This window comes from Nymphalis io, chromosome 16, assembly GCF_905147045.1.
Source record: "Nymphalis io chromosome 16, ilAglIoxx1.1, whole genome shotgun sequence".
Taxonomy (NCBI): domain Eukaryota; kingdom Metazoa; phylum Arthropoda; class Insecta; order Lepidoptera; family Nymphalidae; genus Nymphalis; species Nymphalis io.
Genome location: NC_065903.1, coordinates 11718889 through 11735608, shown reverse-complemented (window position 1 = coordinate 11735608; position 16720 = coordinate 11718889). Strand labels below are relative to the sequence as shown.

Genomic DNA, 16720 nt, shown 5'->3' with positions numbered 1-16720 from the left:
AAGTTAGTGCGCAAACACAAATGTACTCTATTCGCTCACTCTCATAATCCGTTGGGACGGCAAATCCGACACGACCGAAAAGAGTTCAGACGCAGGACCAACGGCTTTACGTGCTTTCCGAGGCACGGGAGTGTATAACTATTGTGTAGTATGTAACTATGATACAACATAAATATTTAACTTAACAACCGACGTTGCAGATCAGTCAGTATATCGGATTCGAATTTTTATGTCACAATTTTCAATTACCACAACGAATACAAATAAAGGCTTTTTTATTTATTAGAGGACTAATCTACAAAAAATACAGTCTAGAATTTTACATAAAATTTAAATTTTACTTTTTGCCTTTTAAAAGTAACGAATAAAATAAATAAATTAAAAAACTTACCTAAGAACAAATTACCGAATTTAATTTTTTTTTAAACATTTAAAAAAACTTGAAAAGTCGTTTTAATTTTTTTTATTTATACTTATCTTTTTCTTTTTTTTTGCCTCCGTAAACTAATTATTACATACCTTAAATTTAATTACACATTCTGAAACCTTTGGTTAAAATATTAATTAAGTATAATATTATGTTCATTATTTTAATAAACCTATTGTATTTTATTTTAATAAAATACGAATTAAACTTAGATAATAAACGTAAATCGCTTTGTTTTTTAAGTATTGTACAAAATAAAATTAAATGTAAATTAATGGATAGTTTTGATATTACAAATCTACAATTGGTACGTCATACGGTGGTCCGTTATACGGTGGGTAGGAAACAGAAGCGTTAAGCTAGCTGCACTATATTTCTATATAAATATATTACTTTAATATATTTTAAAAATACTTATACAGAATTAATCTATATATATTGCCTATTACAATTAGTAATAGGCATTATAATTTATATAGTGAAAATGTTCGCATATTTTATATTTACTCTGTATAAGCCATTGTTTAATTGTTTTTTTTTTCCTTTATAAAACATATAACTGCCACAATATAAGACAATGAAGTAATTTATCTGACAAACATAATACAATTAATAATAGAATATATTATACGTGATCGCAGGTATCTAAGTAGCGTTGAAACACCATATTGTAGTGTTCTGATTTAGTACAAATTATTTCACTGTTAGCTTGGTTTTTTCTGGAATAAAAAAATATTTTTGATATTTTAAATAGAACCTCTATTCTTTGGAATAAGCCTGCAAAATACTTTTATACAATACAGTCATTTGCCAACAAAAAAGTTGATTTTGCTTTGAAGAGCCGGAATGAGTAGTTAGAATACTTGGATCTCACATTAGAGTTTCCATATTATGGTTATATTTTTTGATAATTCTGTGCCTTAGCTGGTTTTAAAAAGACCAACATCAATAACCATAGAAACTATGATCTTGGTTACTTTATATAATATGTACCATTTTGCTTAATGTTGTTAGTACTAGTAATGTTAAACTTATAGCAGTTTTAGCGAGATATATAATTTTAATTTTTCATGATTTGGCAAATAACAAATTACAGTTACATTTTACTTGAAATGTTGTTTGTACCTTTTAGCACCAGGTCACAGAATGCACGTCGTCTATGATAATAAAGGAACATAACCTAAGGAAACCTGCATTTGCTGAATAAAACCGTCACATAATAAGGTGAATGTGTATTTGTGAACGTATGTACCTATAAAAGGTAATTTTTACATAAAATATGATTCAAAAGAAACTTACTTATAAAATTCTTCACACTCTTCTATAGAAACGTCGCCAGTCAATAGGCGACAGCCGATTCCGCTATGATACGAAGCGTAGCGTTGCTGAAAGAATACCATTAACCTGATGAAATTGTTTGACAATTTACACATTCTTCCCCACTGTACTGGCCGTCGTCGCGTTTGGCCTCTACTACCACATACCATCAGGTGGAGTAGAGTCATTTGCCATCCCGGCGTATATAAAAAAAAACACGCGGGAGAAATGTGGAACAGTGGAAACGAGTGACAAAAAATATAATAACATTGAATAGGTATGAAGTTTAATGGTTTGCTTGGAGGAAAATTTTTGCGAAGCAATCCTTTATTTTTATAGGATTCTATACATCGATGAAATTACGAACGTTTAGACGAATAGTTCCATGTTTTTTGTGGTGACCAAATCACGAACGTAGATATAGCGTAAATAAAAAAATCTCTAGGGCTATTTTATACGAAAAAAACTCGAAACACACCGCAGACAACGGTCTTGAAATGTCAGAAAGTGATTTGCGAGATTGACCATAATAATTATAACATTTCATGAATACATGCATCAAAATAGTAAATCACCATCAATCGGTTATCAACATTTCACGGGTGAGTAATGAAGTGAGCTCTTACACAAAAATGCCGGTGATTTCGGAAGGTAATTTTAAGCCTATGCTTACCTGTAAATGCTTAACGAAGACTTGTTCAGAAATGACATTACATGCGATCCTCAGTCCTTTCGCGAGAGCGTCGATGTATTTGACCTGTGACGTCATCAGATCACGGAGGTCACAATCGCGTTTCGGAACTAGTCTCAGATTGATCCCACCAGAGGGAGCTGAACCCTGAGGAAATTGTATTAAGTATTTTAATTATTATTAAAGAGCCGTGACGGCCCAGTGGATAGAAAATGTTAATCTTAACAAATGATTCCAATTTCAAGACTTTTAATGAGATGAATTGTTTATAATTCATCTTGTGCTCTGCGGTAAAGTAAACGTGAGGAAACCAACCCGCATTGGAAGAACATGATAGAGTAAACTCCAAACCTTCTTCTCAAAAATAGGAGGAAGCCGCATGAATGTTTACATGATGTTACTTTACTTTATTACGTTATCAATTATCGCCCACTATGCTTGTACCTGACATTTGGATCGTAATCAATTACAAGTAATACTGAACGTTGATGCGCTTAAATATTTGTGTTTACAATTAGTAAAACTTGTGTCATATGAAATTATACTCAAGCGTAAATGCAATGGATGGATAAAAATATAATAATAATAATATCCTGGGACATTATTCACACACGGCCATTTGATTCCAAACTAAGCAGAGCTTGTGGAAACCAAACAACTGATATACTACATATACTACCTTTTCTTTTGTAAATACATACTTATATATAGATAATTACACACAGACTAAGGACATTGCATAAATAGGGTATTGCATTTGATGACGAGTGGCTAAATAAAATGTAAGTTGTGCTATGCTTACAACGGTACAAAGTAATTTTAACTTTTTTTTTTATTTATTACCGGCAGACAGACCGGCAAATGAGCCATCTTATAGTAAATGGTTAATACTGCCTACAGACAGTGGCGTTGTAAGAATTGTGATATAGTTGTTACGTGCATTGCACCGTTACGTACGGTGTGTAGTTACACTGGCTCACTCACTTGATCTATAATACATTTCATCATCAATGTAATTGTTCTGATGTCGGATTGGTCGAACTGATTGTTTATAGTAACACCGCCGAACATGTTGTAACTGTTGAAGAAAAAAATATTATTTAATAGACAATATATTTGTTTCTTTTTTTATTAATACTAATTAATTACGTATAGAATGAAAAATATTCTCCGTTGTGTAGAAACTTAAAATTGATAATAATTGTACATATTATATTTAAATTAAATAATATGATAAATTAAGTTACTTTTTTATTAGAATCGCAAATATAAACATAACTAATATATCGTAGTCCATGATATTCTATATTATATGTTTTATGTATGTATGACGTCACATACGTGATGACGACTATAAACATAATGTAATTAATTAAAGTAAATCCTCGTTTCTTTGTAACGTACCTACAATCTATATATTTTACAAAGTTTATAAGATAGGATACTCACACGCCAGCCATATACATATGGTGTCCAGGTGGAGTGCAGACTTTATAATAACGATCCAAGTTGTGGAATTTCAAAAAGTACAAGCAACTTGTGATATCCCACATATATCGGTTCATGACATCCCCGTCCCAATTGTTTTGGGGTTGCCATGTTAAGCCATAACCGCCATAATTCTTACCGAAGCTACTATAATACGGCATTATAAGCAATTGACACTTATAATTCAGCCTGTCCTTATACTCTGCAGTTATTTTCAACAATTTCGAGAATAATTTGATTTCTTTGGCAACATCTGTTTGGAAGATGGCGTTATAGCCTTCTCTGTATGGCCATAACAGGAAACATTCCACATTTAAGCGCTGTGATACTTCTAAGCACTTCTTTATCTGTGTTGCCGCTTGTACGAACGTTGATGCCTCGTTACTCGTAAAAGCACCGGATATATATCTACAAATATCAAATTATTTATTTTATACATAAAATAATTATTATTTTTGTGTAAATAAATTAATAATTATATACTTTATATATAGAAAAATATCATGGTACTAACTTCATAAAGAGTAATTTTCATAGACAATAAGTATAGCTTTTATATAATATTTTTATATTTATTATTATTATTATTACTTTAATACTCACTTTGGGTGTGAATGTAAATCAGGCGCTAACCACATCAATTTAATCTGGCTTCTTTGGAACAATTCGCTTATATATTCAACTATTTCATCCCAGTTAGCTTTATTCTCCTCCCAGTTATCTGTCTGCGGAACTAAATCTGTATCAAAAGCGGTCCAGTATTTGATGCCAAGTTTAGTACAGAAGTCATAGAACGCCTTGATGCAACGTTTGTAATTGTCTATGGTGTTGGAGTTGTCATCCCAAGAACGGCAGAATGTTGGCCTGCCTTGGACGTCTGAACCTTAATTATAATCAAATAATTATACTTACAAGTGATTTATAATTATACTTACAAAGGATATAGCATAATTTTATGAAAATGCATTTAAGAAAAAAAAACTGTTTTTCATACCATTATATCTAAACTCTGTCAACGACACGCTATATTTGAGCCAGTCCTCCATGCCCCTAGAATGCACCCTCTCGCTACTATTGTAGTAACGGTAACTATTTGTATCGGTCGATGTTGCCATGTTGTTATACTCTACCTTCTCTATGCCTAAAATATATTAATAATTTATATAAGCGAAGTTACATTCAGTGAAAGTTTACTGAACTGAAACTTACTAACAAATTTAAAGTTATTGCCCACAATGATAGAATGAATATACCAATGATAATAATATTTCTTATCTTTAACAAATAAAAGAAAGTTTTATTTTTCGTCCAAAAATTAAGATTAAATTAAATAAATCCTATCTTTCAAAATTAAATGTCGTATATTTGACAAAATACCAGACGAGTGCCAATTTCGTCAAACACCCACCTCTCATATATTAATGAATCTTGACACCATCAATAGGCCACCAACCCTATGAACCCTATGATTAGGTCCCTTGCGACTGTAATACAAGCAGATTACACCCACCCTTCAAATCGAAACACAGCAATACAAAGTATTGTTCGGCATAAACAATATTATAATTAATTATTCTTACCTTGAAAATAATCAACGGTATCAGAGCCTCTTACTTCTCGAACTTTCTGCCTCTTACCCCCGGGCTGAGCGTATGACATGTTTCAATACAAAAAATCCCTTTAGACTTAATTCTCTCATAAATATTTCCTACAACTGAATGACGGACGGATGCGACGTAATCTTATATAATATCGAGTGAATAGAGGCAGCAGAGCGGAATTGTGTCGGATTGCTCTTTGTTTCAAACCTGTACATATTTAGTACGAAATACGAGTTGTTTAACGAACAAAAAGCCCATAGTTATTTTTTAATACAAAGCCTTATAATTTTGGTTTCATCGTGCTGTGTAATTCGTTTTATACGAGTATGTATCGAATCTAAGGGACTAGAGATATGAATTCAAAGTAAAACTACCACTGGTCCGGAATGTTGATTCTACCTAGCTAAACAGGCTAGAAATTAATATATATTCATGTATATTTTTATACGGATTATACGTACATAAATGGGGGAGCCAGGAGACCCTTAGTACAGGGCAACCTAGTTTGGGCTCCTGTCTCCCACATATAACTGTATTTATATATATATTATAAAAATTTAAACATTATTGTCTGTGGGAGACAATAAATAAATTTATTAAAAAAATTATTACAAATAATATATTATAGATCATCCAAAAACAAACATACTAATTCCAAATCTTTTTATTAACCATACAATATGCTATAATATATTATCGAATATATTTTTGATGTTTTATATTGATTTTATGTAATACGCAATTTAAGCTTTATACGTTAAAAGATAGCAGCAAATATAAACATGTTTGCGGGATTTGCGCGGAGTCGAAAACTTGTTATCTAAATTTCTAAATGAAACTTCAGGAAGTGATCTACTGTTGCTTTTGGAATTTAATTAATTTAAATTTAGAATGTACTTTAGAATTACCATTTTTTCATACTAGATTATATCACTTAACTTTATCAATTCAATGAGTAATTTGAATAATGGCTATTTCTAACTTGAGAAGACTTTTTAATATATTTGCGAAGATACAATTTTTAATAGATCAGTAACTGTTTAGTACCATTCATGTTCGTTTGCCATTTCTTGAAACAGATAAAATTAAAAAAAAAATGACTCAGTTTACCAATTTCAATCTTTTCTTCGTATTTATTGGACCGTTAAGTACTTACAGACAATTATTATAAATTGAATTTAGTAGTACCTAACCTTAACATAAATGTTTATGATAATAATTTGTTAACCCATTGCAAAATGTTAGATATAAATAAAAAGAATGAAAGATTATTTGAACAAAAATGAATCTTATATCGGTGAAACGAGATGTTATAATGCATTGAATAAATCCTTGGTTTAAATCTGGATAAGTAACGCTTTGATGTTCATATGTTCGCATGCTCGGTGGTATCATATCGGAATATATTAATACCACATGACACATCTACAGCATGAAGTTATCATGTATAAATGGATGAATATGTGAAACTCTAATGACTATTGAAAATTGCATCGTTATGTTTATGAAAAATCAATTTTCACAGTCGGAAACTAAAAGAACAAAAGATATTAAAAAGGCGAATAGGCTCTTACCCGGAACTTGAACCAAGGACCGTGGCATACGGCCTTACACCCCATTTACACATGCGTGCTCGTTTTTCGTCTCAATGTTTAATAACGATTTTGTAAACTACCCTCTAGTCAAGTGTCTCGTTATTAGCAAATTATATATCCTTAATAATATTATAAATGCCAAAAGTCAATTTGTTGGTTACGCTTACGTCTTAACTATTCAGACAATCACCATGAAATTTTGCATAAGGGCGTGTGTAGGGCCCCTGTCCCTCTGGGAAAAGGGCCTCTAACACGCCGGCGTAAACTTGTACCCGATTACACAGGATTAAGAACTCTTTTGTGAGACAATATATACGCTTTTACAACTGGATTCATATACTTACAATATTTGTTAGTAGTTAATTATAAGCAGTAGTATTAGTTAAAATCAAATAGCAAATAACTTAGAAAAATATTTTATTAATAATAATTAAAATCTACGTAACAGTATATTTACAATAACATTATAAGAAAATCCAGATCAATCGCACTATAACCGCCATCAGGAGCATTAAAATCGGTATGGGTACCGCCATCTTGTTTTCCCGCCTAAATCCTGACACTTCACCTTTTTTTAAAGGTTGCGTCAAACCTGGCATCTTCGGTTTGTCTATGGGCTGTCCCATCATAGAGAATTTTGTCGCGCTCGTAATCTTCACGGTAACCATTTTGCCCATGTATTTATCCTCTTTGGGCACTAAAACCTGTTCGTAGAACTCGTTGTGGGCGACGTAGTAGTTTTTATCGTGAGATATATCCGTGACCAGTACGTCATATACCTGGCCCACTTTGTGACCGTACGGTTCGTACGATCGGAAAAATTCGGACAGTTCTTTTGTACGTTTTTTCACTTCCTGTCCTGGCACCTGGTAAGTGAAAAAAGTTGATACAAACATTTCTTTCCACAAAGAAAAAATTGTAATTGCTACATGTCAATTGGTTTATTTATATTAAAAAAACTTTTTTGTACTATCTGTTAGAGAAACAAGCTAACCTACTTGGTGGTCCCTACCACCAAGTGTAGCTACCACCATTGTGCAATCTCATCTATGTAGGTACCACCCACTTATCAGATATTCTACCACCAATCAGCAACATTTAGTGTTGTTGTATTCAGTTTAGCCAGTGTTACTAAAGGCACAAATGTTCCAAAGGTTGGTAGCGCATTGGCGATGGATGGTTATATTTATTTGGTGACCATTTACCATCACTTGCCTGCCCGCCTACCTCACGTCATTAAATAGCAAACACATATGTCTTTGACAGCAATGAGTTGCATCCCCCCTACTGATCTTGATAAAGGCTCCAATATCAACTTACCCTCTGCATCCTAGCCGCAGGGGTCCCCGGTCGGGGGAAGAATTGGTTTATGAACAGCGAAGGGAATCTGTACTTCTTGCATAGGTCCATAGTATCTTTGAAATCTTCTTCCGTTTCCGTGGGGAACCCACAGATAATATCTGTAGCTATTGTCATACCTGGTACCCTGGACAAAATGAATATTGAGTGAAAGATCCAATTATTGACAGTTCTAATAAACGTAATATCGAATTGATTTTTCATATTGAATATTAAATTAGAATCTACTACCGATTCTGAAAAGAAATACCCTGACCTGAGAAGAACCAGCTAAAAAAAACTCACATGAAGCGTATATATCGTAATATATAATTATATATAACTCTATTGGTAGACTTTCCAGTCGGCATGATCGTCAACAATCATCGTCGTATTTCAGCCAATTTACTCAAACTAAAGACATAAACTGACGGGCCGGTTGGCGTGGTTGGTAGATACTTTCACGCCGAAGGTTGTGGGTTCGATTCCCACCCAGGACAGTCACACATTTGTGTACATGTCTGTTTGTCTTGAGTCTGGGTGTAATTATCTATATAAGTATGTATTTACAAAAGAAATTTACAAAAGAAAAGTATGTATAGTATGTCAGTTGTCTGGTTTCCACAGTACAAGCTCTGCTTAGTTTGGGATCAGATGGCCGTGTGTGAATAATGTCCCAGGATGTCCCAGAAACCTTCCTTGAGAGTCACTTCGTCTATGAAATCCATTTAGCAATTTTTGAGTTTATCGCGATCAGGCAGGCAGATAGATACACAGACGCGACGGACGAGGCCTTATAACATAGTGACATATTAAACAATACAAACTTCTCTCTGAGGTAATTGACGACTCTCTCGAAGTCCGCCCTCGTGTACTCTCGCTTCATGGCCGACAGTACTTGGTTGCTTCCGGATTGAACTGGAACGTGGAGGAACCTTGAGAAATATTAAAAAATTATATCTTAGCTGCATATTGTAAAAAATATATTTTATATGGGTGTAGGGTTTAGTTATATTCAGTTGTAAATTTTTTAGGTTAAATTACAATTCTAGAGGCAAATAAAAATAAAAATCGGTAGACATGGAAAAATTTAAATTAAACAAATCTCTAAATAATAGTGCTCCGGAAGTCAGAAAAAGTACCCATATTATTACAATATAGATTTACCAAATGGATAGTAAATCTATTTTCTAAATTATTAATTCCAAAATGCAATATGCTCGGGCGCCAGGGTGGTTATATCTATTTAAATTTAATATAATTAAGTTACATCTAATAATTTCTTTTTTTTTTAATTCTTAAAAAGTGCCAAAGTAAAATTTTACAAAATAAGTTTAACAAAACAATAAGTTATCTAAATGGATACAAATTAATGTTATAAATATAAATATTACTAACGTTTAATTTTCTAAACTAAATACAAAATTTCAATATGTAAATATTTTTTGAATCCTTTGAATGCCAACTTTTTTTAATAAAATATTAAGTTACAGTTTATATAAATCACACGCGGTTCCACTACAGCGGCGAAAATAATATGTAGAAATTAGTTAGTTAATTAAAGTTTAAGCTTCCTTAAAGTCTTTCCAAAGAATATCAGGAAGACATCTTGAAATAAATCTTCCAAGGTTAGGTTTCTTAAGAATCCAATTCGAATTTTTGTTCCCACAAGGTGTACCAGGATTTCAAGCAAATCCACGATTATTAAAACAATCCAATATGGATTTTAATTAATTTCACCAAAATGTGGAATATTGTTCATGAAAACAGTACTTTTAACAATATTATGAGTTTACAAAAAATAAAAATTACAAAAACTGCAAAAACTAATTTAGGTCACCATTACGACCCAATGACCGGAAGGAAAGTGAAGTCTTAGAAAAATGTTAAAGAGCATCTCAAAGATAATAAATTAGTTCGAAAATGCATAATGCATAAAAATTTGCATTATGACGAGACGTCAAATTTAGCCGTATTTTTCAAATATTGTATAAACATAATCTTAGTTGCACCTGTCAACGTCAATTGACACATGACAATTAATGTTTTAGGTTATAAATTTAATAAATTTGTCGTATTTATTTTAAAATAATGGATGCATTATTTTAACGTACGCCAACATTACGTTACAATATGTTTAAAAATATATATACAACAAAACAAAAAAAAAAATTATAATTTAATTATTCAAGTAACAAGACTCATATACAAAATTACAAAAAAAAAATAAACTACTATATACTACTTATATAATTTACTGGTCTAGCTGAAACTTTACAACAGCGGTTTATAAATATACAGTCTAGTCTGTTAGCGATCATGATTAGAATTTTGTTAGAGCTGGCCCGCTAATTTAATAGTGAAGTGTGGTCGTGTTATTGTTACTTATTTGGATGCACATTTTATTTAAAAGATTTAAGTACTCATGATGATACAAATTTCTATCTCTAAAAGCAAAGGAAACCTCATACTAACTTACATTCCCTACTTAAACCACTTTAGCGTGAAGTTGGCTTAAATTTAAAATTGCATTGTCATTTAAACTTGATTCGTACCTAAACTTAAGGATACTTAATATATGGAGTTTCATTATCTATGTCAAGAAACATTTTTTCATTCTCTACTTTTAAGTCCGCAAAAGTACAGTTGTGTTTGCGCACACACACAATTGCATTATAATATGTCCCGCACAATAGGCTAGTCGTGTGTATCTTCTATCAGTAATAGTCTGCAATCTCCATACTCACTTGTACACTCTCGGGTGGTGCATGATCTCTGCAACTTCTGCAAGGTGTTCCAGGATGTATGGTGGATTAGTCATGCCCAGACGTAGCCTGCAACCTTCGGGTATAACCTCTACCAGTTTCCAGAGTAACTCGGGGAGTGTTGTGCCAATATCGCGACCGTATGTTCCTGTAAGATAAATGTGTCATTTTGAAAATCGAACTATATTCACTATGATAAATAACATTATACCCAAAAATAAAAAACAATTTGGTTTTAAATACTCAAAGACTCAAAAGAGTTTTTTTTTTTTTTCATCAATTGATTGGTGAGCTGTCTATAAATATATCTGTTACATATTAGTGAAAATCCAAAAGTGAAGAAGAACTTCTGTCTAATCCTTCCTTTTTCAGAGGTTTTTGAGGTTTTCAGAGAGCTTTTATAAGGGCATGGAATGGTTCATAATACCGCTTAACCACATTTCATTCATCTTGTAAAATAAATAAATCAACTCACCTGTGTCTTCACTAGTGAGCCATATTTCACAAACACCCTCTTTGAAAGATTGTCTCGCCCTCTCAACAATTTCCTCTGGAGGATAACTTCCAAGTTCACCCCTTGCGTGCTTAGTCTTACAATATGTGCATTGATTTAAACATCCAGTGTTGATGGATATGATCTCTATGAGAGGATTCTTTCTAACTTTTGGTAGAAGAAGCGAAGCACCTCCTGCTTTTCGACCTTCACTAGTTTTCTTTTGACCGAAGAGGCGGACTGTGTGCCCTGAAATGGTATTTACGAAACTGTCTCATTTTATATATTTTATGTTATAACTTTTTTGAAATATTAGTAATACTAATTTCAGTGTTAAACAATATGTTTTGTCGCTTTGTTTGTTGGTAAACTGTTAGTATGTAAAAAGTATCAAAATATCTGTGGTTTGAACTACTAACGCCACCTAGTGAATAAAGTTTACATCACTGATCCCACGTATTTTAATATAAACTTTTAAAGGTAATGCAACTAGTATCAATAGCCTATTCCAATCAAAAAAGAACTAAAGATAAGCAAACCTTAGAAATGCATATTCAATTCACAAATAGCTTCACTACAATATGCACTACAAATAGTTTTTGAATAATAACTCTATTTATAATGTAACACTATTCCACTTTACTAATTATATCCACATTAATTTCATTCAAAATTCCGATAACAAGGTAACAGACATTGACACCAATTTATCACATATCCATAACAAATAGCATTAATTGATTATTCAAGATCTTGATAAATTATATTACGTCAATTCAATGTCAGAATTGTTACATTGTCTACTTCTCTTGTAGAATCCATATTCCCAACTGGTGGTAGTGCTTAGAATAGAAAATATTTTGATTTGATTTTACTTGTGGTTAGAATAGGCTTTATATTTTAAACAAATTATTGTCTATGTTTCTTAAAATGTATTGTTGTTATTAGCTATAGTGATAATTGAAATTTTTATTATTAAGGAAATTTAAATAACTTTAGTTAAAGTTACCTTTTAATGTCTCCTCCACAATCTCAACAATTCTATCTATTTGTTGAACACCAACAACACTGAGCCCTTGTAGGTATGTAGCGCGTGGCGCTCCCTGCGGCACACAGCCAGCCACAACTACATGTATACCTCGACTTTGACCCAATTCTATTTCATTTCTAAAATAAGAATATTATTTCAAAACAACAAAAAGAAAGGCACATCTACTACTACCTACTACTATATAAGTGTTGATAGATAAACTTACTTAAAATGATCTTCAGCGGGACTTTTAACTGTGCAAGAATTTAGCAACCAGAGTTGGGCTTGCCACTTATCTTCCGTTAGCTTATACCCCTGAGCTGCTAACAACCCAGCCATGTACTCTGAATCTGAGTTGTTGTGTGCGCAGCCCCATGTCTTGACGTATATTGTTTGAGTACCTAATTAATAATCAGTTACAATGTTTACACTATTGTTATACATGTAATATTTTACTTTAACGTGTGCACAGTATAAATGTTCTGTTATTTAATGTTACGCAGTTAAATCAACAGATTAAACCATATTTATTTAAATAAATATGTTTCACATTACGATATATCAAGTAATTTTAAGGTTATACCTGGCACAACACTTTCTAAAATAATCTTTTCAACTGATTCCACTTCCTTATTTTCTCGTTTCTTCGATCTTACGCTTACATTTTTTCTACTCGCATACCTTTCTTTGGGTGTTATATCCTGAGAAGATATTAAATCTTCAATATCGTCTATAAATTCTGAAACTGCACCTGGCATTTTTAAGAAGTCCTATGAATTTGACAATTACTCACATTTACCGTCCAAAATAAAAACATTGACTACAACAGATAACTTAGTTTCTCTGTCTACGGTTACAGATAACTTAAGATACAGAGCATAACAAGTTGAGTTAGATTACACACAGCGTCGTTAAAATAATTATTAATTAGTTATAATAATTATTATTAATGTCCGTTTGGAATTATGCACCAATTTCATTTGGAACTATGTACAAAATTTGTATGTTGATTTAAAAAAAAAAAACAAACATCTAAAGTACACTCTTAGTTAAAACCAACGTAAGGGAATGAAAACGAATACTGACTCAAAAAAATAAACGAGAAACTTTTATAAGGAATGTTTTCTTCAAACTAATTTTATTCCAAATATACATGTTGGATATCTACCAGTCGATTTTTTGTTATTCTACTAAATATTTATCAATGTGAAAATTCTATTATTCTGCTTAGTTACCAAAATCAAGCAAATCATTATCATGCTTAAGAATTTTATTTATACTTTGTATTTGTGCTGGACTTTATTCAATAAAACAGAAACAATCTGTTTTACATCATAATTTTTTTTATAAATGACGTAGGATATGTCATTTGTACCGCACAGCATAATCTAGAAATTTAGCAATCAATTTTTTGAGTAAAATATACTGTGATTTACACAATACGAGGTATCCGTCCCGACTTTATACGGGTAAAATATGGACTTTATCCCTCGCATTTTTCAATCAATGATAAATAAACATTCGCCAATCAATCTATTCGCCCATACAGTACGCACACTTTGTACTGTAAGTGCATATGATAATATATTATATAGGTATGCATAAGGCATAGTGCAACGTGTCCTGCGTATTATTACCTAAAATTACTGATTGTAATTGCAAAATGTTAGCAATATTTATCAAATGAAGCTTTTTAAATTTATATGTTATTTATTTTGATAAGGATTTAGTAACAAATAAACTAAAGTACAGGTGTTATTATTTTTTCCTTTCTTTTAACGATAAAAATAATTACAGTTGTCAGTAAATTATCTATAAACGATAAAACCGTTACGAGATTTAGTAGAAGCTAGCGAAGATACAAACAGAAGAATTTAATGACTTTAATTTATACTATTTATATACATAGATTGTTAATAAAACCTTTTTATATATTTTTTAATTTCTGCATATTAAAAATTAATATCTTAATAATTGTGGCGACATAAACCTCAAAAGTAAAAATAAAAAAGGATACGCATCAAAACTTTACAATAGAATAGAACCCCAATAAAATCGTGTCTTCCCATTAATAATAACGTAAATGTATTCAAGATGGAGCGCAATGATCTTACAATTTTAAGCTGTATGTCAACCGAGTAAAGTTTATTTTTGTATAATATTTTACAATAGGTGTTTTACAACGTGACAATGGGTCGTACAGCTGCTTTAGAACGATACCCTTGGCCTTACTGATCAACTTTGGCGCCTTTTATCCTGTATATTCGATCGCTGAATGAATGAATATTATTTATTTACAATACAGTACTTAATATTCTAGTTCTCTAGATGCACAGTTCAGTTATATTTAGAAATACAATTGCAATGAAAAAAATGTTTAACCACCTTTATATAAAACAATGTGGAATTAGTTTGATTTAATATTTATGTACATACCACAATGTTTACATGAATAACTACTCTCGTCTTATGGTAGATTACTCTTTTTGAATTGTAAAGATTGCTTGCACAAAAGTACTTTCTTAAAACCTAATTCAATGAGTTTTATTTATGTTTTTTTTTCATAAATATGAATAAAATATAAATAATATAATTATTATTTTATTTAGATTAACCGAATTAAATCTTTTTTAAAGGTATTAAGATACAGTGAAAATATTAATTATTTGTTCATACTTCACATATTATATAATTAAAAAATATCCTTGTTCAAAAAAAAAATAATCAGATCAGAAAAGATAAGGAAATTATGGATATTTTTTAGAATACTTAAGCAATTCTACATCCGATTTCTGGCGCCCGCAATGTCTTTATTTCCGGCAAAACGGCAACCTTCCTTTTAAAGTTTAACTACAACGCAGTACAACCAGCATGACATTATAGTTGAGAGCTCAGTGGCGCGCAAGACTTCGTGAGAGTAGGTTATGTGATGGTTTTGTGTCAATGACTATTGTGTAAGATGTTGTCGTGAAAACTTGTGTGATTTATTAAGTTATTATTTTATTAATAATAAATAATACACTGGTGAGTAATATTCAAAACAATATAATTATAAAGTAATGAATTGAATATATTTTTTAAATTGATAAAAAGTTGAACTTGTTGTTTCCAACTTCCGAAAATGCAAAAGACGTGAAAATGTAAATATTTTATTAGACTTTTCTTAATATGTGAAATTGAGGTTTATGTGCGAAAAGAAATTTTAAAAGTGACTTATGCTTCATAATATATGAACGCCATGCATTTTTTTAAATCACTGAATACCCGAAAATGTTTAAGCAGATTTAAAAAACCAAAGCCTAAACTAGCCATATACAAACGAAAAAGCAATTATTTTATGAAACTATTGTATTAAAATCTAATAATTAAATCATTTTGAAACAAATTATAGTAGTTTTATAAGAATACTTTCGGTATTTTACTAAATATCATAGTCCCTCACAATCTGATTTTCCAATAACAACATTATACTACTATTACGATAATGCATTTTTTTTAAACGAAGGCCGTTACGCTTAACTTACTGCCGTATGTCAGTGACAAGGGTTCGGTTCAAAGCATGGTGGATCTTTGCTCCCTTCGTTTGTTTCTTAAAAAAATAAACCATGGCACGCGCATGCGCACGCGCTTTTTTGACCACCTGCCGCCATTATTGTCTATTTCGAACGCTGCACTTCCAAATATTACACAACATGATAACAGTAATAAACTCATGTTGATTATTAATAAACTCTTGACGTACGGAGTATTAGTACCCGTTTTTAAACCTAAAATTTACCTATATTTATGTATTGATAACGTAACATTACCGAACGAACGTAATATTGAATCTGTAACTTGCCGTAAAGTTTGCGAGCATTTCGTATAAAACTGTATCTTCGAAAAGTAGATACATTTACATAAAGAAGGAAAATTAAAAAAAAAAAAGATTTCTAGTAGTGAGTAACATAATGCAATTTTTATAAACATTGGTTT

At 31.4% G+C, this 16720-nt stretch overlaps 3 protein-coding genes across 3 annotated transcripts in view; 1 reads left to right on the top strand and 2 right to left on the bottom strand.

The window, feature by feature from the left end:
• Positions 1-920: 920 nt before the first annotated feature.
• Positions 921-5601, bottom strand: LOC126774311 (xylose isomerase-like). Its single transcript, XM_050495776.1, has 8 exons — positions 5504-5601; positions 4918-5064; positions 4527-4806; positions 3885-4331; positions 3420-3513; positions 2418-2582; positions 1727-1812; positions 921-1146 (listed from the first exon to the last, which is right to left on the bottom strand). The coding sequence occupies exons 1-8, from the start codon at positions 5580-5582 to the stop codon at positions 1053-1055; spliced, it is 1392 nt and encodes a 463-aa protein (XP_050351733.1). The 5' UTR covers positions 5583-5601; the 3' UTR covers positions 921-1052.
• Positions 5602-7519: 1918 nt separating this feature from the next.
• On the bottom strand, positions 7520-13539 carry LOC126774303 (threonylcarbamoyladenosine tRNA methylthiotransferase). Its single transcript, XM_050495759.1, has 8 exons — positions 13329-13539; positions 12972-13146; positions 12725-12882; positions 11698-11964; positions 11205-11370; positions 9285-9392; positions 8440-8605; positions 7520-7985 (listed from the first exon to the last, which is right to left on the bottom strand). Exons 1-8 carry the CDS (start codon positions 13501-13503, stop codon positions 7584-7586), a joined length of 1617 nt encoding a protein of 538 aa, XP_050351716.1. The 5' UTR covers positions 13504-13539; the 3' UTR covers positions 7520-7583.
• Positions 13540-15640: 2101 nt separating this feature from the next.
• The window catches only part of LOC126774328 (protein trapped in endoderm-1), a 51554-nt gene continuing 50474 nt past the window's right edge, over positions 15641-16720 (top strand). The window contains exon 1 of the mRNA XM_050495800.1: positions 15641-15769. The gene's annotated coding sequence lies outside the window, so the exon portion shown is untranslated. The remainder of the gene's footprint in view (positions 15770-16720) is intronic.